This window comes from Eulemur rufifrons, chromosome 2, assembly GCF_041146395.1.
Source record: "Eulemur rufifrons isolate Redbay chromosome 2, OSU_ERuf_1, whole genome shotgun sequence".
Classification (NCBI taxonomy): Eukaryota; Metazoa; Chordata; class Mammalia; order Primates; family Lemuridae; genus Eulemur; species Eulemur rufifrons.
Genome location: NC_090984.1, coordinates 31,209,067 through 31,235,583, shown reverse-complemented (window position 1 = coordinate 31,235,583; position 26,517 = coordinate 31,209,067). Strand labels below are relative to the sequence as shown.

The following is a 26,517-nucleotide window of genomic DNA, read 5'->3' as shown; positions in this document are numbered from 1 at the left end:
AGGCATTTAACAATAATCAGACACATCCACACATCAATTAAAACTGATTTCCACAGCTGATTTATACATTATCTAGATTTTAAAAAATTGCAATCAACATCCCAACATCTTAAGAGTATAATGGGCAAAGATTAAAGAAACAGACAAATAATAAAATAATAAATTAGAGGATGTAATAATATCCAATGCTAATTGCTGAATCAACATTATTTTCCATGGGGGGGGCAGGGGGGGACTATAGTATTTTTGGTTTCATCTTTTATCTTTTCTGATGTTACTCTTTCTCTCTGCTTGATAAATGGGGCTCATTCCCAGAGCCAGCTTGCTGAGACACTAATTTGAGAAGCTCACTTGTCACTTGTTTACCTCTGAGAATACTCAGGAACACATGGTTCCCAGCAGCCTGGACTGTGAGTCTTTATGATAAAGTGAAATGCACATAGATGAGCACATACACAGGCACACACATGCAATCGCACACTGCTATCTGTAAATACATTTCTCCCCAAAGAAATGGCTCATCTTTCCTGAGACATTCCTAGCAGATTGATAAGCCTTCTAAAAAGGGTTTCGGTGCAAGGGCTGGCCTGGGATTTGGTCTGGAGCTCATGAAGAGGAACACTGAAAATGACTCACCTGCCCTTAAAGAGGGGTTGTGGCGTGGGGGGGGGGGGGCAGTCAGGACAGCTGTCCTCTCGTGCGCTGCACCATCATTTATTACCATGAATAATCCTCTGCTCTGAAACCTTAAAGGTGGTGATGGCACTGGAAAAGTGATTGTGAGTAGTAAAAGAAAAATAACAAAAGAAATTCTGTCCACAGATCTGAGGTTTCTTTATAACATCAAGTTTGATAATCAAACTAGAAACATATGGAGTACATGTTCACTTTTTCCTTTGTAAGTTGATTTACAAATACTGGAGTGGTTTCCTGGTTGTTTTCTGAGAAAATGTCAACTACCATTGTCTATATCCAGGGAACCTACTTACTATTTTGAATACAATGAGAAATCTATTCTTTTGCACTTAGTCACCTGCAAAAGGAGTTAAGAAAAACATATTTTTAAGACTGCTTACTAGATCAAAGACTTCCAAGATTCCTTATTTGTGGCCCAAACACTGCTCAACACTTGACAAACCCACAGAAGGGCCACAGCTCCCTTTTCTTTTTATTCAGAAACAAAATCACCCCCCACAAACTCAAACCCAAAGGAATCCCACTTTGATCTCTATCAGCCTATCATGGGGAAGACTGGGAGTCACCGGCCATCAACCTCTAGATGGGACTTCCCTAGACTCTGCAAAAGCGAGAACCTCAGAGCTAAGTGCCTGTCACCCACGTGGCCAATCCAGAATGGGGTGCCTACTTATCCTGGCTCCCTGAGGGTTTCTGGAATTCATCTGCTCACCATAGGGCAACAGTGGGGGTGGTGGCAGTGGCCTGGCAAAAGTAATGTTGGCGGTATGGTGCTGGAAGCTCCCAATCCAAGAAACTCTAGCCCTAATGTGGTTCTGCCACTGGAGACAATGTTGTCATGGCAACTCAATGGGAATGGAAAACAGGTTTAAATATGAAAATGGAAGAGGTGGCTGCAACACAGGAGGCATGTGGGCTTGGGAAGAGATGCATCATAAGAAAGACCAAGTTCCTTTGAGGAGATGCTTTCTAGGCTGCCATGGAAGTTCTTGTTTTTGAGAAATGCAAGCCATGCTTGCTCACTGGGAGAAGGAATGGATTTTATCTTTTACATTAAAGAAAAACAGTTAAAGCTATGACCTTTAGTAACCACTTTGACATAATATTACCATTATTACATATTTCTGGCATTACAAGTGGTTACTAACACTGAAAATCAACAGTGAATATGCACTACCAGTGTAGACCTCCAGTGAACTAAGTTGGAAGTTACTTTAGAGGTGATGGACACCTCTTCTGGCTAATGGGAAAGGGCTGTTCCTATGTACTTGGAGTTCTGTGAGAATAAACAGGCGATCAACACTTCTACTAGAAACCTCAGGATCCCTGCTGTCACCAATAGCTCATACATTCCAAAATAAAATGGACTTTAACTAGAGGCTAACCCAGTCACTCAACTGGTACCTTCCTAGACCCTGTTTACTCCTAGACAGACCCAAAATAGAAGAATGTTATTTAAGGCAGTCATGAATGCATACTGACTGCTGGGACACTCTGGGCACCCTTGCGGAGTAGTCTGGAGTAAGATCTCTGGGAAGTGCCAAGGCCTGTAAAGCAACTTGATCAACCTTTATATGCTTAGACTGCACAGACACAAGTCATGTTCTGGTTATGGGTGGGGGACCCTTTATGCCTTAGTGGAATCTCGGCCTGCTTGCTTCAATCTGCTCAGGATGCAATGCCTGAGGGACTGGAGGACTTGGGAGAACTCCTAATGGTATGATAAAGGGTTTTTTATGAACAGATGCTGAGTTAGCCTTAAGAAGAAATAACTGCATCAATCCCAAAGAAAAAGATTCTCAGACATCATAGCTATGAAATGGAGAAAGCTCAAAAACTACAGAGCAAGTGGACTGGGGCAGCGGGGTAGGTGATGGAGGGAGTGCCTAACCCCAAGGATCTGGCTGAGGCATACAGCTAAGCAACCATAGCAATAGGGCAGAGGAGGGAGCCCCGATAGGCTGATGGGACTGAAACTGATGGCCAAATCACTTCTGGGGTACTCAATTTTTTCGTTTTGTGTTTTTTTAATTTTAAGGAAGATCACAATAGAATATCCCCAAGTCCAGAACCACCTTGGAGTGTCAATGGCCCTGGAGGGCTCACCATTGCCCTACATGCTAAAGGGACCTGGGGCTCTTCATCTTTGTTATGAAAACCAAATATCTACTGAGAGATTTGTGGGGGCTGGGGGGTGAGAGCAGTACATTAGGAATGATCCTCCGCCACAACTGCTCGGGTTCAACCCCTCAAGAGCTAGCCTTTTAAAATTTTTAAGACAAAAAAAGGTCACAAATACAGATGCAAGGTGGTCATTATCTTTGCTTTTTTGTAGAAGCAAGGTGGGGGGATGGGGGAGGCACTTAATAGGGTATACAGTCCCGGGATGCTCCAGGCTTTGCCACCATTTCCCCCTGCTCTCTTGAAAGGCAAGGCGTTTTCTCTATAGGGATGAGGAATTTAAAGTTTCTGTACAGGAAGTTAGAGTTGGCCAAATGCCAATTAAGGAACTATGAAAATTTCAGTGATGGGGCTTCAACCACCAAGTGAATGGCAAGGACACAAACCCCCAATATTCAAAGACCTTATAGGGATGGGGTGTGACAATTCATCTCCCCACTATTCAAATTTTCATATTGTACAAAAACATTTCTTTTAAAGAAATGACAGATTACAATCTTTACATAAGCTAAACAGGTTTGAATCCAGTGAAGTGATATTCCCTAGCCGAGGTCCAATGGGATAGGTGAAGCCCAGTAACTCTGATCCATGCTACTTCTGCTCTGAGTAAGGTGTATCAAGGGACACGTCAGGAAATGCCCACTACCAGAAAATATCCCCACATCCTCCAGTGCAAAAGAGAGCCTTATACCTCAAGCCAGAAGGGAAGATTTCTGTGCTTCACAAACCACCAGACTAAGTGACCAGCCATGGTCCTCCAGGGTTAGCTCTCTACTTCCAGATACGTCAACACCCCTTTCCCTGATATAAATAATCCTTTCTCTTCTGTCATATTTAGAATGAGGAGTCACTGTTTGGATAAGCCACTAAACTCAAATGAAAACCGAGCATCAGACGTAACTCCACATACTATTGGCTTTTCAAACAGCAAATGAAGAGCTAAGACCCTTCACGGTAGTACCTTATATGAATCCACCACGGCAGGAGGAGGAGGACATATGAGGGCATGCTTAGCTGCATGGCCATCTTATTTGGAAAGAGTCTATGTCCAATTGAGAAAATAATTTCAGACCTTTCATTTCAGTCTCCTTTTCCCTGAAAATTTCCAGCACCAACCAATCTTACTCTCCTGTTCACTGCAGCCCCATGACCTGAGTCCTAAGCCTGCTGCTATGGACCTGCTGGGAGATCTTCATAAGCTTGGTTTATGATGAGGCAGACCAGCCCAAATGCTACAATTCATCTATTGGGGCAGACAGGACACACTGATTTTCTTTTCCTGGCCCTATGATGCCACACCCTGAGGCTCCTCTGGCAGTTGAAAGGCAGGTTCACTGTCCTCCTCTTTTTGTCCTAGTGGCAATTATGGTGGTGGCTGTTTCATCACTAATTTTATCCCCCAAGTCACCAGGAAGTCACATGGCTGTCTAGTTGGAAGTCCCTGGCAGTGGAGAAAATAATTTTGAATGTTTTTGTTAAGCATCTCCTTCTCTGGGATGAGCTGTCTCCTGGTCACAGTCTGGCTCGGCTGGCTCATCCCATGTGCTGGAGAGCTAGGATTTCAAACTGTAGGTTTATTAGGTCAAGATGCTCTGGTAAGAACATTCTTCAGCAGCTGAGAAGATGAATGAAAATTCAAGTATGTTTTCTTGCCAACCTGAGTGTTCACTCAGAATGACATAGAGTTTGGCTTCTTCTCTTCTGGGTGCTGCAAATCAAACTTTCTCCAATGAGAATGCCCTCTGGACCCACGTTCCCTCTGAATGGCTTGGCTGGCCCCATACCCCTCAAAACAGAAAAAAGTAAAACCCCTAATATAATCAGACACAATATGCATCTGCCATGTTTTTTGTTTAAAAAAAAAAAAAACTAAAAGTGCAATAAAGTCAGTTTTCTTTCCTTTGCTCAGAACAATGTGCATTGTCCTACTACCACCTGGAAAAAAGAGTTCACTTGTCAAGAAAGCTAAGAACACCAACACACGGGGACAGTAGACTGCAGATTTCTCACAGCTTGTGTCCTACAGTGTAACTTCACAGGAGGGAGGGAGGGAGGAACCTGAACCCCATGGCCAGCTGGGATGGATGCTGCATAGGCACAGAGGAAGAGGAAGCCATATTCCCAGACACACCTGGGAGGTGGAGAAAGTTCTTCTCCAGCCCAGGTCTGCCACCTTCCTCCTACCTTCTTGGCCTCATCCCCAGCCTCTTGAGCTCCTTCCACAGACAAAGCCTTTAGCTCACTAGCTTTTATGCTGGAGAGGGCTGTGGGTGGAGCAAAAACCAGGAGCAAACTAAGAGGAGGGAAGAGAATAGTAGTCCTTGAGTTTTTGTGAATGACACCTTCACTGTAAACAATGGGAAGGAGAGTCAACCAGGCAGCCCCAAGGGCAAGCAGTGGAGGAACAGCAGCTCTGGGACCTGCTCAGAGCCTTAGGCAGGCAGGATGGACATTGACCCATTGGGCCCTGGCTGCCACACTGGTTCCTTCTGGGGGCATCTGTTTTTCTTCTTTTTGGTTTAGATCTCCACCCTCCCCCAAAGAGGAGTCCCTTCCAATGAGAAATGGCAGGAGCTGCAGGTGCAATTGAGTCAGAGTCCCCAGAGCCTGAGGACTCCTGGGAGGCACTGGTCACTTGTGGCGCTGAGCAGTCTTCTTCCTTTTCCTCTTAAAGAAACAGCAGCACCTGGAGCACAAGGAACATTGCAAGTCAGTGCAGGAGGCCTGCAGGTTTCAGCAGACTTATGCCTGCTTCTGCTTACTGCGGGGGGTAGAATTTTCCCCTTGGCACCCACCCACAGGGCCACCCACAAACTACAGTGCACACACTGGAGGCAGTGGGCAGTGTTTGCCAGGAAAGCCAAAAGAAACAGCTGCTTGATTTCAATCTGCAGCCATCCAACCTAATTATCAAAATGGTGCAGGCTAGGCAGGGCTGAAACAGGCATTTCTGGAAGGAGGATGAAGATGGCTTCTTTCCTAGTCTAACAGCCAACCCAGATGCCTCACCTTTGTCTAGGACCAAGGTTGGGGGTCCTCAGGGCTGCATAAGTATAGTTTGCACTGTCTGCTCCTTGACACTGAGGGCACAATTATTTAATGCAATTTACTGGCCAGCTGGCTGGGAGGCTAAACTAAGGCAAACAAATCCCATGGCAAGTATGATGTTTGGAACTCTGCGAGGATCTTACGATGCTACCAGTGAAGGATGAAGGATTCTCTTTACCCTCCAACTCTGCCCCCACCCAAGTACCTGGAGTAGGCAGGAGAAGCCCTGATTCTAATAACTGTGAGCCCACAGCTCTTACTGACACCAGTACAGCTTCCCTTTTCATTTGGAGGGGACCAATGCCATGGCCTAGGAGCTGACCATCAGGACAGGATGCTCTCTGGTTGCAGACTACTGCCCAACTTAGCTTCCTGAGACTGCTGCTGCTGTGCCAGATGGGGTTTAAGAACTGGCCCTGTTTTGGTTGCAGTTGGGGCCTGTTCCCTTATGAACCCTTCAAGTTCTGCCTTCTAGGGAACAACTACAGTTCTGACACATCCCTAAGCCTGAGTACCCCGTCTTCACTCCTGTCTTTGGAATAGAAAGTGTGACTCTTGCTCAGGCAGTCCATAAGGGGGTGATGAGGGCTGTGGCAAGGCTGGTACAAAAGATATGTCCTTTCCAGGGAGGTGACATATGAGAAATGAGAATGTGAGGGGAAGAGGTGGTGGATGATGCCAGATGCCAGATGATGGAGGTGAGTAAAGTTGGAAGTATAACTCAGACTTGCTAGACCCTTGAAAGAAAAGCTTTTCTGAGAAAACTATCTTTGAGTCTCTTGTCTAATCCTTCCAGGTTGAATGTCAGGAATATTCATAAGGAAATAAAGAACTATTACTTACTTCCCATACCCCTGGGTTTCCTATTGTAGCTAAGATTCCCTCTCTTTTTAGACTCCTTGGTATTCCTACATACACTGGACTGGTTATTAAAAACTTGGATTCTGGTTCTGGGTGTTATTTAGATTAAAAAAAAATTGGAGAAAGTTTCTAAGAATGCAAAAATAAACATTTACAAAGACAATGATGGGCTTTAACCATTATCTGAATGAATCAAATATGGAAATTTTGGAAATAGTATCTTAAGAGGGTCTTAAAGAAGATTTTCTCTGAGTGCATCAATGACATTTATGAAGTCATTTGAAGACATTTATGAAGTACTATTAATGCGTGCAAATATAGTCACTAACCAAAGTGTCTTGTGTATTGGGAAACTGAATAAATTCTTCTAAATAAAAATGATCAACAGTTTTGATTATTTAAAATAGTCATCAGTGGAAACCCTGAGGAAGAATTTATTTTTAATGGTCTTTTTCTTTACATATGCTTTAGAAAGAAACATTTTCCAAGCTGAATGTCCAGAAATTAATATCAAAGGAAGCAAATTAAATCTCTATTTCAATAGACTTACCTGTTTCCCTATTATCCATGATTTTCAGAGGCACTACTAACTTTTAAGTCAATTTATATTCTTTTTGGAGGATGCTAAGATGATAATTTTGTGTTTTTAAATAAAAACAGTCAAAAATAAGTTTGAAACACAGTTTAGTTCCATTTCAAATTGTACAATGACTTCTCTTTTACCTCCTCCAAGGCAAGCCAGAAGAGTTAATGTCTGTTTACAAGCATATCATAACCTGATGTGTAATGCTGAATTCCTCTGACTGGAGGAGAGTATGAATTGTGGTTCTGAGGAGTTGAAATATTTTAAATTTAGAGCTCTAGATTGATTTTTGCTAGTTACTATAGCTAATGCTTCAGCAGTAGCAGGAATTTTTAATAATTCTGTCCATGAGGAAGCAGGTCCCACAATCTGCTCTTCAACTCATTGGTTTCTGTGGTGACTACTAGCAACAGGACCTGTTAAACTAGGTCAGACTCTAGACCAAGTTTATTGACTGACTCCATATAGATGTGTCACTCTCAGAAGAGAATGAAGGCAGGTGATGAGCCCCTCTTGTGTCTTAGGTTCCCTTCCAATTGATTCTTTGTTTGGATGACCAGAAGTTCTCAACATGCTGGAGTCAAATCGATCCAAGTCTCCCTAGTCACAAGCCATCCCATGCTCTTCCCCAGGCCTCTGACACACTACCTTTTGCATATTGCACTCTTACTGTGCCCTGGCTCTCTCCCTTCAGCTATTTCCTTGCTATGTTCCCCTCCTCTGCCACATTTGTACATTCTTCCTGTCCTCTAATACTTGGCTCAAGTCCTTTAACCATCCTTGTCTACAGTGACCTCTTGGCCTCTCAGCCTCACAAGGGCAATAACCTGAAATGTCCTGGAGACCTCCTTGTCCTTTCATGTATGTATGTCTTATCTCTCCAGCTAGATGGTACCTAAGCTCTTTGGGGCAGGCTTTGGGACCCCCTAGAGTCCCAAGTATAGGGTTGAATGAACATATAGTAGGCCCTCAAGTATCTGTAGTCAGGATCATGTGACTGACACCTCACAGGAAAAAATAGACCACGACAATGTCAGATTACACAGACACATATTTGCAAAATGAATAGGCCAAATGTGCTCTTTGATACCCTAAGACTATTAATCCTACCTCTATAAAATCCTGTTGTTATCTTCAGTATATTCCTGTCTCTAGGGAAACTCCTGTAGGCAATTTGGCTTGGACAGTTAGGGTTTAGAAACCAGTGCCCAACACAGTCACTGAAGACAAATAGAAACAAGATAGTCATAAAGTTTAGTAGGCTGTTATATTCATGTAGAATATGACCCTATGTGTGCAGACAACGTGGGAGAGTTACAATTCCAGACTGCAACAGACCAACAAGTTCAGGAACACCTGGAAGGTCACAGGCAGTGTCCAGAAAGAGAGCCAAGGAAGGAGCTCTGTCTTGTAGCAAGAATGTTCCTCACCACACATGGACTCTTTAGTGCTTCTCCTTCCATATATCCCATGTTGTTCCTAAGACTACATTCCAGGAGCCTTTTCCAGGAGTGGAAAAACAGGCTCCCGTATGTCAAAATGAGCTGAGTCAACCCTTGGTCCACTATACTCTCTTATAGGAGTAAAGACAGTACATGAAAAACAAACAAAACAATCCCCAAAACAACAACAAAATGTCTATTTCTCCCCCAAGAAGGAGCTCTCTTTTTTTGAGAGATTTGTACTCTATAGATGGAAGAACCAGCTGAATCCAAAAAAGTCAGAGATTTTTCCAAAGCAGCCAATTTCCAGGTTAGAGACCAAGTTGCAGAACATAAAATTATCTGGCAACAACACTGTCTTCATGGTTGTGAGGAAATACAACTGATATCTAAACAGCTGATACAGTAACTTTGTCCTCTTACCTCTGTGTCCCTTTCCCTCTGATGATACATGGTCATATTAATTTGGGAGAAAATTCACTCAGCTAAATCTAAAGAGATAATTTTGGATACTGTTTTGGTAGGAGGAGGCAGTGATAAGGTGGGTTGAAAGGAAAGAAGGGATGGAGTAATTCCTGGGTATAGGCCTGCCCCATCCCCACCTTGTGGAGCTAGTTCCCCAGTCTGGGTGGTTATGGCACAAGGAGGCATATGGAAGCCAGTCAATGTTCCTAAGGCATTTGTTTGGCTTTGCCAGTCCCAGCCTAGTCTGGTCCGCTCCCCTTGCATGTGGACTGGAGAGAGGGACTCACCACAGGTTGAGCATTTTCAGGCAGCTACAGAGTATGTAAAGAGAAAAACACAGAAAGGAAGAAAGAGAGAGATATTAGTCCACAGAGGTGAGATGGAAGCGACTCCCTGTGAGCCATGCAAACATGCAGTATGTGTCTGTGTTTAGTTTCTTCCTCTGTCAAGGCAGGGTGAGTAGGCCCAGGCCACTTGGTCCCCACATTAAAGTGGAGGGAATAGGAGCCTGACAGAAGCATCAAGGTGTGAGCTGGATCTCAGGGGTAAGGCAAAACAGAAAGAGCTGATGGGAACCCCAGGGTGGGCTTTCCTGGGCAACTTCCAGGAAAGCAGCAGGGGAAAGAGCAAATGACCCTGCCTGTAAGAACTCAATCAAGCACCAAGGGCAAGCCATTTTGGTTTCCACATGAAGTCTTACTGTGTAAGCTAACAGTTAAGCTAACCCTCCTAACTATTTTGAGGGAAAAAGAAGTCCCTAGCTTTTGTGTAAGTCCAACATGCCTGACCAAGCAGCTAGCAGTTGTCTCTTCCTCTAGAAAGGGAGAAAAGGTTTTAAGAGACACTTACTTTATCTTATTAGAAGAGGAATCAGGAGGGAGGAAGGTCATAGCTCTGGATTAACGTATAACTACTAGAGAAGGGCCGAAATTCTAATCCTGTCAATTCTCAGGAGAAATGAGGTTCACTTTTGTTAAGTGATAGCTAAAGTCTGGATAACCAAAAATTCCCGTGTTCTTACTATAACAAAAATGGATCAAAAAGCTGCCTACCCTTACCACCCTTCCAACCATACTTACACAAGGACATGTGTCCTGCAGCTAAAGAAAAAGGGAACTCAGATGTTCATTTTGTATGTAGAACAAAAATCAAGACCCTGTAATTTCTTTCCACCTTCACACAAAACAAGCTGGATGAGGAACCCAAAATCAAAAGCTTGGAAGTGAAGGTTCACATAGTCTCCTCAGTCCCCGAGTTAGTCTCAATATAGCCAACAGCCCCCTCTGCCCCACAAGCAGGCTGCAGGAACAAATGGCATCACAGCTGTGTGCAATGAGGGGCTGTTGGGAAAGCCTCAAGCTTCTCCAGCTGTGATTTCTTCCTGTGAAAATGATGAAGCAGGTGAACACATGGCTACCCTCTCCCTGCCCCCATACACATAGAAGGCCAAGAAGAATACCACATGGTGAGGCCCTGACAGTTCCCTGGGCAAGATGGATTGGGAGCTCGTGATATCACTAGGAGACTCAGCATACAAAACACTCTAAGCCACGAGCTTTTGGATGGCATTTGGTCAAATACCAGTGTTCCCCTCTGGTTTCTACACCTTTCAGAAGGTCTAAACCCAGAGCTAGAGACACAATTGTCCTTTTTGCTAAATGGGAAGACTTTAAATTCTCTTTACATTCTAGAGTTTAGAGTATACCAGAACAGAATATACCAGATTGAAATCTCTTTGTGTGAATGGGTCCCTATCTTACACACAGAACACAAACACCACACTCACATACACAATTAGTGCACACATTTACCAAAATGAAATGAGATGAATGAGTTCAAAAAAGAAACCTATATAGGGTGCATCATAAGACTAAAGTCCATTCGATCTTGATATTCAAAGTATAATACTAAATCCAGAGCTATACTTCTAGCCTTCAAAGTAATAGCCACAAAAGAGAACTGGGAGTGGGGTAGGGGTAGGAACGGGTATAGCTATCTTTCAAGCCCAGACAATGTTTAGGTCAGATCATGCTCAGTGCAATGGTTCCCAACCTTGGCTACACATTAGAACTACCTGAACTTTTAAAATTCTTGATGCACAGGCCACACCTCAATAAATTAAATCAAAATATCTGGGGCCAGACTCAGGCATTTGTATTTTCTAACATACCCCAGGTGACTCGAAAGTTCAGCCGAGGTTGAGAGCCAAGAGGGTGAGAGTAACATACTGTTTATTTAAGGGAATATAGTTTTGTCATGGAAACAGAAAAGCTGTGAGCACCATTAACATCTCCAAAGTCCCTGAGAATAGGGAGGATGTTTCCTTACTAAAATGGTCTCTTCCTGGCATAACCAGCATCATCCCCCACGTTACGTATTAGTGCTTCATATAAGCTGGGAGAAGAGCATTTGAAGCTGCCTATAGTCAGTGGGGGCTTGACAGGAGAAGAGTCCAAGTCATCCTCAGCTACTTTTTATATATTGGGTAGGAATCTTCAAGCCCTGGCTTTCCAAGGAAAGGACCTCTTGAAGACAAAATGAGCTCATCAAATAGACGCTCAGGAGAGCAGGGGAATGGGCAGGGGCACAGCCATGTAAAGTGAATCTGGAAGAAAGAAGAAGCAGGTCTTGGCTGGCTACTCAATGACTCACACCCAGAGGTGTAAGCATGTTCTGGCTTGTATTTGGGCTATCTGGGGGCTCAGGAGACCACTTAGGGCACAGTATCACCATAAAAATGTTCCCTGCTTCAGAGAACAAGACATATGGATATCCTGAATATTCTCAAAGGGCTTACAAGAAAGGTCATTCATATCAGGGTTGGCAGCAGTTACTGACTCATGTCTCTTCCTACCTGATGTCTTCTTAGAGTTTGAGTCTAGATCTGAATTTGGGATGGGTAAAAAAAGGAAAGAAGTGGTAGAAATGCTGTTTTTGCAGTAGAATCAGCAGTTATTTCACCTTCCACCTCAGATTCTAAGAGTTTAAACACAGACCATGCACAGAGCACCAAGGGGCTGGTGGTATGGGGAGACATACACATGCAAGAGAAGCAGAAAAGGGCATGAGGGCAACCTCCTCACTCTCTTGGGATGAGTGTCACTTCCTTTCCTGCCTAATACCCTCTCATAGGTGCAGACTATTTTTCTTGTCTGACTTATTTAGTCTCTCTGAATCCAAAATCATTTGAGAGTGAACAAAATGGCCCTGAAACCCTTGTTCCAGGACTGTACACCCAGTTTTTAGCCCACAACCAGCAATCAAATGCCATTCAGCATGGCCCATGGTTTAACAAATTTTTCTCTGTATTCTATAGGGAGCAAGAAGCTCCACGGCCCCAAGAGGCTCATGGCTACTATCTGTTGTAGCCCTGATAACATGGTTCTTTTAGTTCACTATATCTTTTGCCCCATGTGGACTAGAAAAATATGACTATCTTCCCTGAAATCACAACTAAAGAAGGGGAATAGCAGCCTTAAGGTACCATGCAAACCAAAATGGTCAAAGGAAGAAAGCTGTGGACACAAGCATGAGGAATCTAGTCTGAAATGAGCAGCACACAGAGAAGAAGAGACAGAAAAGATTTTTTAACTTATGACTTAAGAGCCCCCTTGAAAGACGAACGTACTTAGCTTCTTCCACTACCTCCACCTCGGCATGAGCTGTGATTGGTGCATTGGAGTGGGCTCCTGTGGGGTCATCGACATTCAGCTCTCCATTGGTTGAGCTAACCACCTGAAACAGAAAGACAGAGTGTGACAGGTACCATGGCAATAAGAGCCTCCTGCCAGCGCCAGAGAGGGTCACTAAGGGAAATCTAGTCTCTAACCTAGGCACTAGCCAGGCAGTGTCTGTAATATTTGTTTCCTGGATTAAGGGACTAACTGTCCTAATTTAGGGAAGGTTCCCAGACACACATCATGTAAGAACAATAAATTCAATGATGTAATCATATAATGATGACAACAGCTTCCATAGTGAATGCCTACTCTGTGTCAGGCACTCTGCTACATTGTATGTGTGTGCATGTGTGTATCTGTGTGTGTGTAAATTCAATCCTCACAAAAACCCTATGAAATCAGTCTTGTAAAAAGGTCTATAAAAGATGGAAACACTAAGAAATGACCTCACCAAGGTACAGAGTTAGGGTCTATGGACGTCCATGAGGGAAGCCTGTTTTATTTTTATTTATTTATTTTTTTTATTTTTATTTTTTTTAAAACATGGAACGCTTCACGAATTTGCGTGTCATCCTTGTGCACGGGCCATGCTAATCTTCTCTGTATCGTTCCAATTTTAGTATATGTGCTGCCGAAGTGAGCACGGGAAGCCTGTTTTAAACATATAGATACTTTCATATTGCAAAAATGCACACAGTACTTTACTAAATTAAAAATAACTGCACAGCTGACTTCTAAAGGTAAAAGCACTTTGTTCCCTTTAATGTGATGAGTAAATTCTATTCCTCTGTTTATTATGCTATAATTATATAGATTTGGTGATGATGTTAAAAAAAATTCTTTTTTTTTTTTTTTAATGCAGTTATGCTTGGATAAAAAAAATTCTAAAAAGGAAACCAATGGTGGGCACTAGAAACTATAAACAATCACACTTTCCTTCAAAAATTTCTTCTTGGCTTTGACCATTGGTTTGAAGTTACTCAAATAACAAAACTGCCACCTCTCCGGTGAGAGGGAAGATGAAACACTTTCCCTTGGAAAACCAGTCTTATTTCAACGACCTTTATTTCAGGTTCATTGTCATCCCACTTCTCACTGATGGTCCCCGAAATGTAAGTGAAGGCTCTCACTCCTGTCATCTGGTTAATGTGGACCCGATCAGGCTTCTCTTGCTTGTATAGCTGCTTCTGCCACCTGGTTTCATTTCCAGCACACGATTCCCGCTTATGTGGGTGCTGGGAAGTGGGAAAAGGGACCCCGTTGCTGGACAAACCACTTTGCTGTTAAAGACCTTGGCTGAAACATGGAAGAGAACCACAAAATAGGATAAATGGTTCGGATATAATATGCCCTTGGGTAAGTAATTTTGTCTATTTGAGACTGTTTCTTACAGGTTGATGAGAGAATTATATATGTATGAGGCAGTGGCTGGTACAATACCTGGTATATAATAATGGAGGCAGCATAGCACAGCAAATAAGAACTGGGCTCTAGAGTCAATCATCTCTGGGTTTGAACCCCAGCTCCACCACTTACTTGCTGTGGGTTCTTGGGCAAGATCCACAGAAATTGCTTAGCCCAGTGCCAACGATACATGGTAATGGCTCAATAAGTGTTCATCTTACTGTTATTCTCCCTCCATTAAATGTTTATTCTTATCTCCCTCTAGCTCTGGGGTCCTCACCAGCAGTTAATCTGCAAAAATTTCCTGAATAGTCATAAAAAGGAATGTAGGAGTAAATGTTTAATACAAGTAGCCTTTGGGGCAGACAGGGTGAATACTACTTACTAGTAATCTATATCCACCATTACCTCTAAACCAGAAATAACTGCTGTTCTTATTAATAACACATGCTTTTGAAAAAATTAAAACAATGCTGTACATTTAGTGAAAAAATGTATACCACTGAATTTGTATTTGCCCGAGGAATACCCAAATCTCTGCTAGTGATCAAATTCAGCATCTTAATGGAACAACTTGACCTTATTTTTCTCCCAACATGACATAATAAACACCATACAATATAGTATTCTTGCCCCCTAAAATTAAAGTTTTAATCATGATAAACAAATCCAAAATGTGGGATATTCTATAGGACAACTAGGCTGGACTATTAAAAAAGCCTTTCTTTATTTTTTTATTTTTTTATTTTTTTTGAGACAGAGTCTCACTCTGTTGCCCAGGCTAGAGTGAGTGCCGTGGCATCAGCCTAGCTCACAGCAACCTCAAACTCCTGAGCTCAAGCGATCCTCCTGTCTCAGCCTCCCGAGTAGCTGGGACTACAGGCATGTGCCACCATGCCCGGCTAATTTTTTCTATATATATTTTTAGCTGTCCATATAATTTCTTTCTATTTTTAGTAGAGGTGGGGTCTCGCTCTTGCTCAGGCTGGTCTCGAACTCCTGAGCTCAAACGATCCGCCCACCTCGGCCTCCCAGAGTGCTAGGATTACAGGCGTGAGCCACCGCGCCCGGCCAAAAAAGCCTTTCTTTAAATATTAAAAAAAAAAAAACATGGAGAGACTGTTATAGATTAAAAGAGACTGAGAAATAGGCCAGGCTTGGCGGCTCACGCCTGTAATCCTAGCACTTTGGGAGGCAGAGGTGGGAGGATCACTTGAGGCCAGGACTCCCAGACCAGCCTGAGTAACGTAACGAGATCTCATCTCTACAAAAAATATAAAAATTAGGTGGGCATGGTGGCATGTGCCTGCAGTCTCAGCCACTGGGGAGGCTAAGGCAGGAGGATCACTTGAATGCAGGAGTTTGAGGTTGCAGTGAGATATGATGATGCCACTGTACCTGAGCCCAGGCAACTGAGATCCTGACTTAATTAAAAAAAAAAAAAAAAAGAGAGAGAGAGAGACACTAAGAAATTGAAAGAGATTGAAGAGGCCTAACAACCAACACAATGCAAGAACACTGTTTAGATCCTGGACACTATAGTATTAATTTTGGGGGCAACTGGAATTAGGGAAAATGTGATATGGAGTGTATATTAGATATTATGGAATTAATTTTCTCAGATAATGACAATGGTCTTATTGGTTACATGACAGAATGTCTTTATTCTTAGGAGATGCAGGATGAAGTATTTTGGGATAAGGTATAATGATATTTGCAATTTTCTTTCATATGGGTTGGCAAGGAAACACACACTCACACACAGAATTAAAGCAAGTATGGCAAAATCTTAATTAGTTAATGTAGGTGAAGGATATACAGGGGTTCATTGCATTTCCCTCCCAACTTTTCTGCAGATTTGAAATTTTCAAAATTAAAAGTTGGGAAAAAAAAATAGCAGAAACAAAAAGTTGAGGAGTGGCCGGGCGCTGTGGCTCACGCCTGTAATCCTAGCACTCTGGGAGGCCGAGGCGGGTGGATCGCTCAAGGTCAGGAGTTCGAGACCAGCCTGAGCGAGACCCCGTCTCTACTAAAAATAGAAAGACATTATATGGTCAACTAAAAATCTATATAGAAAAAATCAGCCGGGCATGGTGGCACATGCCTGTAGTCCCAGCTACTCGGGAGGCTGAGGCAGTAGGATCGCTTAAGCCGAGGAGTCTGAGGTTGCTGTGAGCTAAGCTGACGCCACGGCACTCACTCTAGCCTGGGCAACAAAGTGAGACTCTGTCTCAACAAAAAAAAAAAAAAAAAAAAAGTTGAGGAGAGAAGGTTTACAGATTGGAGAACCACAGTTTCTCGTTCTAATGCTATCCTGTTAATTTCCTCAGTCTTAACATTTGCTTCTTGTGGATATATTCTGGCTGCACACTAATGATAATACTGGTAAGTGCATTCTGTGAACACAAAGGTTACAGGAGAAATCATAGTAAGTTTCTTAATGAACAATTCAGGAACTAGACAAGATGTTTAATTAAATGTCTTGGCTTTTAATTGACATGAATGAAGCATTAGTAAGCAACACTACTGAGAATTACCTGGTGAATTTGGGTCATGGTGCCCGCTCACAGCGCTTTACATGTCTCATACTTTCTAATTTCTCCTTGCTATGAATTGCCACTTGGGCCACAAGCAATGTCCTTGGGCAATTTAAGGAAGAGGTTATCCCCATTTTACAGACTAGATATCTGTCTGTATCAATGAGCATCTGGTCTCAAATGAATCAGGCGCAAATGGGAACCTTGCCACAAGTTCTCTACCTGTAAACTGTACCTGAAACATGTCTGGGACTCTTAATAGCTACAAACCTAGGCCTTTATACCATCTGCTTAATTATTTCAGGTTGGAGGAACAGTCTGTCAAACCACTGAAATGCTGTCTGGATGTGCAGTAAAACAAATACTAGTGTAAGTGATAGAAGAGCTAGATCGCAGGTCTACCTTATCATTGACATCCTCTGTGTGCCCTGTTTTCTAATTCTGTAAGACAGGGCCAATAATATTCATCCTGTCTACCTCATAATTATTGTGGCAGGTAAATACAATGGTATCTAGGAAGGTGGTGAAAAATTGTAAAGAACTTCATGAATGTAATGAATTATTGACATTTTAAACAATATCACTTACACTTTTTCTATTGAATTTTTAGTCTAACCATCACAAAAAATAAGCTTCATTACATAAAATAAATTTTATTTACACAAATGAAATACTGACATTTATTTTGGTTTAATTACTATTAAAATTAATCCCACATTTCTCTAGCTATACCACACAAGACCAAAGTAATTAATATCTTATAGGACTGCTTGTAAGAAAGACTAAGGTGAAGTACTATTTTGACCTTTAGTCCTTAATAATGATAATATCCTTTTTAGGAGTCTCAAAAATTTAAGCCATTAGTCCCATTTTTCAAAACATCACCATAAAGAAAATTCATAGTTGTGTACCAAAGAAAACAGTACTTTAGCTGGTATGTCATTCTTAAGTATTATACCCTTGCTTAGACCTGGAAATTCCCTATACATTTTAATTTAAACAACTTTAGAATAATTTTTTTGAAAGCAAAAAATATATTGTCTTGTTTAACGTTGGCCTTCCACATGTAAAAGATCTATGGAAATACTGAAAAAATGGGAATCAAGGGGGTCTGCCCATTAAATAGGCTGGAACAGGGCTGGGCATGGTGGTTCATGCCTGTAATTGTAGCACTCTGGGAGACTGAGGTGGGAGGATCGCTTGAGTTCCGGAGTTTGAGACCAGACGGAAGCAAGAGCGAGACCTCGTCTCTACCAAAAATAGAAAAAATTAGCCGGGCAAGGTAGTGCACGCCCAGCTACTTGGGAGGCTGAGGCAGGAGGATCACTTGAGCCCAGGAGTTTGAGGTTGCAGTAAGCTAGGATGATGCCACTACACTCTAGCTGCGGCGACAGAGCAAGACTCTGTCTCAAAAAAAAAAAAAAAAAGGCTAGGAACAGGAACATGCATGTGTGTCTTATACAGAGCAAACTTTTCTCGTCTTGGCATTCTGCACTCACTCCCAGGGTCATGGTGTCTGCAGGTCATCTAGGTTAGGCCAAGTATGATTTCACAAAATTATCTTTGGGAAGTGAGACAACTCAGAAATATGGGGACATCGGCTGTGCTAGAAAGGTATTGCTGATTTGGTTTGCAAAAAGCACAACCTTTACAAGTTTACAAAAATTGGGGCTAAAATAGTTTAAGCCCAAAGAGGTAAATGTAATGAGGAGTAGCAGAGCTGGACATATTAGTTAAGTGGTACAATTGCCTGTCCTCTATCCAAGTGCAGAAGAAGCTGGCAGAACTTAGCTTATAAGGAGTAGAGGGAGGTTGCATTTTTCAAATGTGCTGCCAGAGACACTCTAATAGGCTCCAATTGCAATCAAAAGACAACACCTCACAGTGGACAGTGGGAGATACTATCCAAATGAGCACTCCTATGTTCTAGGAACATAACTCTAATACACTAAACTGTCTGGATATACCTGACTATGAGGTATGTTCCTTTTAAAATTATTTATCTTGGCTGGGCGCAGTGGCTCATGCCTGTAATCCTAGCACTCTGAGAGGCCAAGGTGGGTGGATCATTTGAGCTCAGGAGTTCGAGACCAATCTGAACAAGAGTGAGACCCCGTCTCTACCAAAAAAATAGAAAGAATTTATCTGGACAGCTAAAAATATATAGAGGAAAAAAAAAGTAGCCGGGCATGGTGGCACATGCCTGTAGTCCCAGCTACTCGGGAGGCTGAGGCAGAAGGATTGCTTGAGCCCAGGAGTTTGAGGTTGCTGTGAGCTAGGCTGACGCCACGGCACTCTAGCCCAGGCAACAGAGTGAGACTCTGCCTCAAAAATAAATAAATAAATAAATAAATAAATATAAAATTATTTATCTTTTTTTCTAATTATAAAATAAACATGTTTATTATTTCTAAAAGTTAGAATATTAAAAAAGACAATATAAAATGTGCAAGTTTCCAGTAACATCATCACACGCAAGCAGCCAGTAGGAAATCCAGTACATGTTTCTCTAGAGCAAGGGTGGGCAAAGTATTTCCATAAAGCACCAGTAAATATTTTAGGCTTTGAAGGCCATATAATGCCTGTTGAAATTACTCAACCCTGACATTGGTAGCATGAAAGCAGCCATAAGCAATATGTAAACAAATGAGCATTGCAGTGTTCCAACAAAACTTTATTTACAAAAACAGGCAGACGGTAGGATTTGGCCCATTGGCTGCGTTTGCCCCCTGACTCTACATTGTTTCTTTCTTTGTTTCTTCTTCTTCTTCTTCTTTTTTTTTTTTTTGAGACAGAGTCTTGCTCTGTTGCCCTGACTAGAGTGCAGTGGCGTTATCGTCATGATAGCTCACTGCAACCTCAAACTCCTGGGCTCAGGGTGATCCTCCTCCCTCACCCTAACCAGTAGGTGGGACTATAGGTATGCGCCATCACACCCAACTAATTTTTCTATTTTTTGTAGAGACGGGGTCTGGCTCTTGCTCAGGCTGGTCTCAAACTCCACATCTCAAGTGATCTTCCCACCTTGGCCTTCCAGAGTGCTAGGATTATAGGCATGAGCCACAGCACCCGGCCCATTGTTTCTTTTTTTCTCTGCATACAATATCACACATGCATGTGTGTTCTCACATACATATTTATATGAAAATAAATAAAAATGGGGCCAAATTTTATATACTACTTTGCAACTTCTTTTCATAATATATCTTGGACATTTTCTCATAAAACCTAGAGATCTATCTCTCAAGTGTATGAAAGTACTATATTTGTTTAGTTAATGCTAAACTGATGGACATTTAATTGCCTCTGATTTTCTGGTATTATAAAGAAGCTAGCAATAAACATTCTAGAATTGCACAGTCCATTATAATAGCTACTAGCCATGTGTGGCTAGTGAGCACTTGAAATGAGGCTAATACAAATTTTCTGTAACTATAAAATGCACACTAGATTTTAAAGACATAATAAAAAAATAAAATATCTCATTAATATCTTTATGTTTACTACATAATAAAATATTTTAGATCTATTGGGTTAAATAAAATATATTATTAAAATTAGTTTCACTTGTTTCTTTTTTTAAGTGGCTACTAGAAAATCTAAAATTACAAATGTGATTCATTTATTTTGGCAGCACTATTCTAGAACATGTATCTTTAGGTATATGTGCACTTCTGAGGCACATTTATCTGCAACTAAATTCACTGAATTAAAAGCATAGATAATGGCCAGGCGTGGTGGCTCATGCCTGTAATCCTAGCACTCTGGGAGACTGAGGCAGGAGGATCGCTTGAGCTCAGGCGTTCCAGACCAGCCTGAGCAAGAGCAAGACCCCATCTCTACCAAAAATAGAAAAAAAAGTAGCCAGGCACAGTGGCGCGCACTTGTAGTCCCAGCTACTGGGGAGGCTGAGGCAGGAGGATTGCTTGAGCCCAGGAGATTGAGGTTGCAGTGAGCTATGATGATGTTACTGCACTCCACCCAGGGCAACAGAGTGAGATTCTGTCTCAAAAAAAAAAAAAAAAAAAAAAAAAGTATAGATATTTAAAATTCTTTGCATGTGACTATTTTCTCTTCCTGGAAGCCTGAAGGATCTTCTCTTTTGTACTCACTATTCTGAAATTTCACAACGATGTACCTTGGTGTGTTCTATCATTCATTATGCTGCGTATTCAGCTGGATCTGGAAACAAGTCTCTGAATATTGGGAAATTATTTTGCTAATGATTTCCTCCCCTCTATGTTCTCTGTTCTTTCTCTGGAATTCCTATTGCTTAGCAATTGGACTTCCTGGACTCTTCTCAAATCTTCTTATATTGTTTTCTCCTACTTTTCATCTCTTTGTCTCTGCTTTCCTTTCCTTTTTTGAGACAGAGTCTTGCTCTGTTGCCTGGGCTAGAGTGCAGTAGTATCAACACAACCTCAAATTCCTGGGCTCAAGTGATCCTGCTGCCTCAGCCTCCTGAGTAGCTGGGACTACAGGAGTGTGCCACCAAGGCTGGCTGATTTTTCTATTTTTTGTAGAGACAGGGTCTCATTATGTTGCTCAGGCTGGTCTCAAGGTCCTGGCCTCAAGCAATCCTCTGCCTCACAAAGTGCTAGGATTACAAGCATTAGGCACTGTGCTCAGCCGTTCTTTGCTTTACTTTCCTCAACCCTTATATTCCAAACTAGTAAGTTTTAGATTTTTGTTTACTATGTTTTTAATATCTAAGAACTCTTTTTCTGTTATTGTTTCTGGGATATTCCTTTTTTTTTTTAAAACATTGCTGTTATTGTTTGCTCTGCTCCCTTTCTTATTAAAGGCTTTCCTCAGAAATCTGATAACTTTTGATTGTTCATATTTTTTCTTTTTTTTTTTTAGGCCTAAGTCACCCTACATAATGTCTGTTCATATTTAAAAGTGGGGGACTACACAGTTAATTGGCACTGTGAAAACCGGGTGGGTCTTGTCAACTATGGACTACACTGTAGGATGATCTGGCTGGACCATTTTATTGGGGAAACCCTGTTGTCAGCATCCTTAAATGTTTCCTTTTGGGCTCGTCAGATTTCCAAAAGCATACTGTTTCAATCTCTTGCCTGACGGTACAGATCTGGCTATCAGGATTCTTAAGCACTAAATGGGAAAAGCAGGCAGTAAGTATACACACATTCACTTAATCTCCCTCTTTTCAGTAGTACCCTGCCTCCGACTGTACCTCATATCCCCTAATCCAGAGACCCTCTGTGTTGCCCTCCCAGAGAAAAAAAATCTTTGGTCTTTTTGGAGACAGGACAGCACCTAGAAATCTATGGCTTTCTAAATAAACGTGCAACCAATCTCCCTTATTTTAGTACATGTTCCTCTGCCCCTTCTTTACTTATAGAAGGCCAATTCTTGAGCCTTTTGGGAATTCCTCAGTGTAAACAGACTTAATTCTCAGCATTTCCCTCTACTGGCTCAGGATTTAGTTTTCTTGGGACTCCTAAGTCATTTAATAACAGCTTCAAACAGTTTGTTGCGGTTGCCTTGTATTCTGTTTTCTGCATACTTATGTGGAACTGTGCCTTAATAAAAATTTCTTTATCATTATTTTAATGTTGTTTCAGGAGGGAGTGAAAGTAGATATGTGTGTCCAATCCATCATTTTTACCTAGATGTTCCTACGAGGTTTTTATAGGGATAAAAAGCTATCTCCCAACTTCTTGTGAATAACAAAATCTTTCAGTAAATCACTCCTTGTAAAAGCATATCATAGACAATCCAGCCTTATTAAGATGTATTTTTTACATGCAAAAGGCCTGTCTGCACCTTTATAAGAATTTATGTTTGGTAGCTCTGGGTTCACTTGTGTGCCCCAACTGGTAGTATCACTTACCGGTATGAGAAATCAGTCACATGTAAGAAAAGTTAAGAGATACAAGATGTTCTTAATACTAAACAGAGAAGAGAGATTTAAGACAGCCCAAATGAAATGAGAAATAATTTTCTGGTGTGGTGGCTCATGCCTGTAATCCCACCACTGTGGGAGGCCAAGGTGGGAGGACTGCTTGAGGCCAGGAGTTGGAGACCAGCCTCGTCAAATTGTGAGACCAGGTCTCTATAAAAAAAAAAAAAAAAAATTATCCAGGTATGGTGATGTGTGCCTCTAGCCCTAGCTACTGAGGCTGAGGCAAAAGGGTCACTTGAGCACAGGAATTTGAGGTTACAATGAGCTATGATCTTGCCACTGCACTCCAGCCTGGGCAACAGAGCAAGATCGTTTCTCTTAAAAAAAAAAAAAAAAAAATTCTAAGACTACACTTATGCCAGGAATTAAAAAACGAAATAGCCCAACTTTCTGGGTACCCACTCAGAAACGGTTGACTTATAGCAATTAACATTCTCAGCTTATCATGTACTAAGGCATATATCATCATGGAATGAGTTATATATGCAGTCCTTTAGACCTCTAATTAAAAAATACTTATTTTGTATGTTTCAATATATTCCAGGTCTTTATAACTTCCAGACTTGTCACTAACACACTTTTACTTTGATGTTATTTTTATGGTTTATCATAAATAAATCAAAGTAGTAGGACTAGGTTAACCAGAAATCAGTATCAGAAATCATATAGATGTTTCTTAGTCAAGGAGAACAACAAGCAATCATCTCAACAAATGACTTTTACCCAAGTCCACCTAGGCAGAAAATCAGCACAGATATTCAGTTAACTATAGAAGCACCTCACCCTTGCTGTAGGTTTCCATTCTAAAGGAACCCAAGTTTCAGAAGCAAGCCAACATTCCACCAGCCAACCTAGAAGGCCAGAAAAAGGCAATAAAGGCAGTAAGTACCTGCACCGATCCCCCATGGCGATCTGCAGCCAAGTGAGACGTCAGGTATGAGGTATTGGTCTGCCGGCTGGGCTGGATTTCCCACTCTCCTCGGCGCTCTGACGATGCAGTCTGCTCAGGCATTAGGAAGCATGAGAGCAAGATACGGAAGGAAAGGTGAAGCAACCAGCAGCAGGCAATTACAAAATCAAGTACAGTAGTGTCCCTGTAGGTTTGCTTTTTGTTTTGGATTTTAAACTAACAACCGCTGCAAAGCACTGAAAGAAAGTTAGTTTGGCCACTTTCATTTCAGCCTAAAGAGCCAATACATACACCTACAGCACACCATCCTCACCCAGACTCAGAAAAACAAAAATGACCAAAAGTGGCAGTGGGGACTACCAAAAATTGGAATCATCTTTTAGTTTCCATACTAGTAAAATTTCTATAGCCAATAAGCAGATCGAATTCACAATGTTAAGACTGTTGGACAAAGGAACAGTCATAAATCAATTCACTGATTAAAGATCTTTTTTTTTTTTTTTTTTTTTTGAGACAGAGTTTCACTCTGTTGCCTGGATAGAGTGCTGTGGCATCAGCTTAGTTAGCTCACAGCAACCTCAAACTCCTGGGCTCAAACAATCCTACTGCCTCCGCCTCCCAAGTAGCTGGGACTACAGGCATGCGCCACCATGCCCGGCTAATTTTTTCTATATATTTTTTAGTTGTCCAGCTAATTTCTTTCTATTTTTAGTAGAGACAGGGTCTCGCTCTTGCTCAGGCTGGTCTCAAACTCCTGAGCTTAAAGAATCCACCCACCTCAGCCTCCCAGAGTGCTAGGATTACAGGCGTGAGCCACTGCGCCCGGCCAAGATGTATCTTAATAGACAGTAAATAGAGAAAACTCCTGCATTAGGAGTCAATTTAATATGCCTTTTCCTTAAATAGTTAGGAGCCCACTACTTTCAACATTAACCTCCATGAGACTTTGTACCAAGATAAAACAAGCAGTGGCTGGAATATGCTTCCTTATTTAAAGGAATGAACAAAGTATTTCTTCAAAAACAGGTTCACATGTAAAGTACATGAAATGATGAGGGGATAAAAGTAAGGCTACATTGTTTGCCTGGTTCCTCTAGCTAACAGCCTCTAGTCTGGAATTAGAAAAAGTTTACTTAGTGACATGACTACTATGAATTATTTTCTTCTAGAAAGCAAAAGGCAAATCTTTTCTCAGCAAAAGGAGGGCCTTCAATTAAAAACCTCTTTGGATTCTGCTTTCACTTCTGCTATTATTCAGGCTCTCTTCATTCCTTCTTTACCTGTTTTTTAGATCTCATACTATTCTGATCTTGCTCATATGTGACTTTTGTTCTGAAGAATCTGTTTAGGTGCCTCTTCCCCTGTGCCAGATGGCTGAGGAGGTGTTAACATCATGATGCTCAGCTGTAACAGTCCTAAGGCTCTACAAAAATGAAAAATGAGTAGTTGGAGAGGCAGCAACGAGGGATTAGTAAATCAAATTTTAATTGCTGCTGATACAAACAGCAGCAGGGGTTGGGATGTGATATTGCTGCTCTGCATGAAAACCAGTAAGGACTCTATAAATCTTAGAAATGTTCACAGCTTTAAACGTTGTATTTTATAAAAAAGGAAGAGCAAGGAAGTAATGGTTTGCAGCTCTATATTTACTTTCCCCTTTCAGTATCTTATTGACAAGAGTTGCTTAAAGCTCACCCATAAGTCACCAAAAAGGCATTTCCCATAAAAATCATAGCCTTGTACACCAGCTACAATTTACTTGCCTTTATTAATGGAATATGAAGTCACAGGGATATAACAGTACTGTAAAGGATCCTGGCCATATTTTCCTTTTTTTTTTTTGAGACAGAATCTTGCTTTGTTGCCTGGGCTAGAGTGCTGTGGCGTCAGCCTAGCTCACAGCAACCTCAAACTCCTGGGCTCAAGCAATCCTACTGCCTCAGCCTTCCGAGTAGCTGGGACTACAGGCATGCACCAGCATGCCGGGCTAACTTTTTATATATTGTTTTTAATTGTCTGGCTAATTTCTTTCTATGTTTTGTTTCGACGGGGTCTCGCTCCTTCTCAGGCTGCTCTCGAACTCTTAACCTTGACAAATCCTCCCGCCTCGGCCTCCCAGTGTTAGGATTACAGGTGTGAGCCACCACGCCTGGCCTGTATTTTCCTTGATATTCCTCAGAGAATAAGCATAATTATATGAAGGCAGCTATATTAATTTGCTTGCTACATAATCTTATAAATGAGGGGTTTGGTTTTATACTGTTAGTCACATTAGAGAGAATCAAAGCTATCCAAAATATTGCCCCCTATCCAATTATTTCTGCCAACAGAGCTTTGGATGTTTCATTTTCCAAAATCAGACTGTGATCTATAACATAATCATATTATTTTATATACTTATTGACAGTGTCCATATTTTCAGAACCCTTAACCTCATTTATTCTGACTACTATAGATCTGAGAATAAATCTATTCTTCTTTTTACCTTTTTAACTTTTTTTTTAGAGATAGATAGACCCTAGCTCTCACTTTGTTGCCCAGCCTAGAGTGCAGTGGAGAGATCATAGCTCACTGTAACCTTGAATGCCTGGGCTCAAGTGATCCTCCCGCCTGAGTCTCTCGATTAGCTGGGACTAGTGGCATGCATTAGCATACCCAGCTAATTTTTAAATCTTTTTTGGGTAGAGATAAGGTCTCATTATGTTGCCCAGGCTGGTCTGGAACACCTAGGCTCAAGAGATCCTCCTGCCTCAGCCACCCAAAGTGCAGGAATTACAG

General features: G+C 41.7%; 1 protein-coding gene and 1 non-coding gene across 8 annotated transcripts in view; both read right to left on the bottom strand.

Moving 5' to 3' along the window:
* CSNK1G1 (casein kinase 1 gamma 1) overlaps positions 1–26,517 on the bottom strand; it is a 151,150-nt gene that overhangs the window by 578 nt on the left and 124,055 nt on the right. Inside the window, exons 11-14 of one of the 7 annotated variants that reach the window (XM_069482824.1) lie at positions 23,719–23,814; positions 12,905–13,011; positions 9,564–9,587; positions 151–5,563 (exon numbers count right to left, since the gene is read on the bottom strand). In XM_069482824.1, the coding sequence (XP_069338925.1) occupies positions 5,509–5,563; positions 9,564–9,587; positions 12,905–13,011; positions 23,719–23,814 (282 nt within the window). In that variant the 3' untranslated portion in view covers positions 151–5,508. Of the gene's footprint in view, positions 1–150; positions 5,564–9,563; positions 9,588–12,904; positions 13,012–23,718; positions 23,830–26,517 lie in introns of those variants that run through there. The other 6 variants (XM_069482815.1, XM_069482806.1, XM_069482852.1 and 3 more) reach the window with 6 other exon arrangements.
* On the bottom strand, positions 13,494–13,600 carry LOC138380994 (U6 spliceosomal RNA). The gene has a single exon (XR_011232951.1). It is a non-coding gene; the product is annotated as a U6 spliceosomal RNA (small nuclear RNA).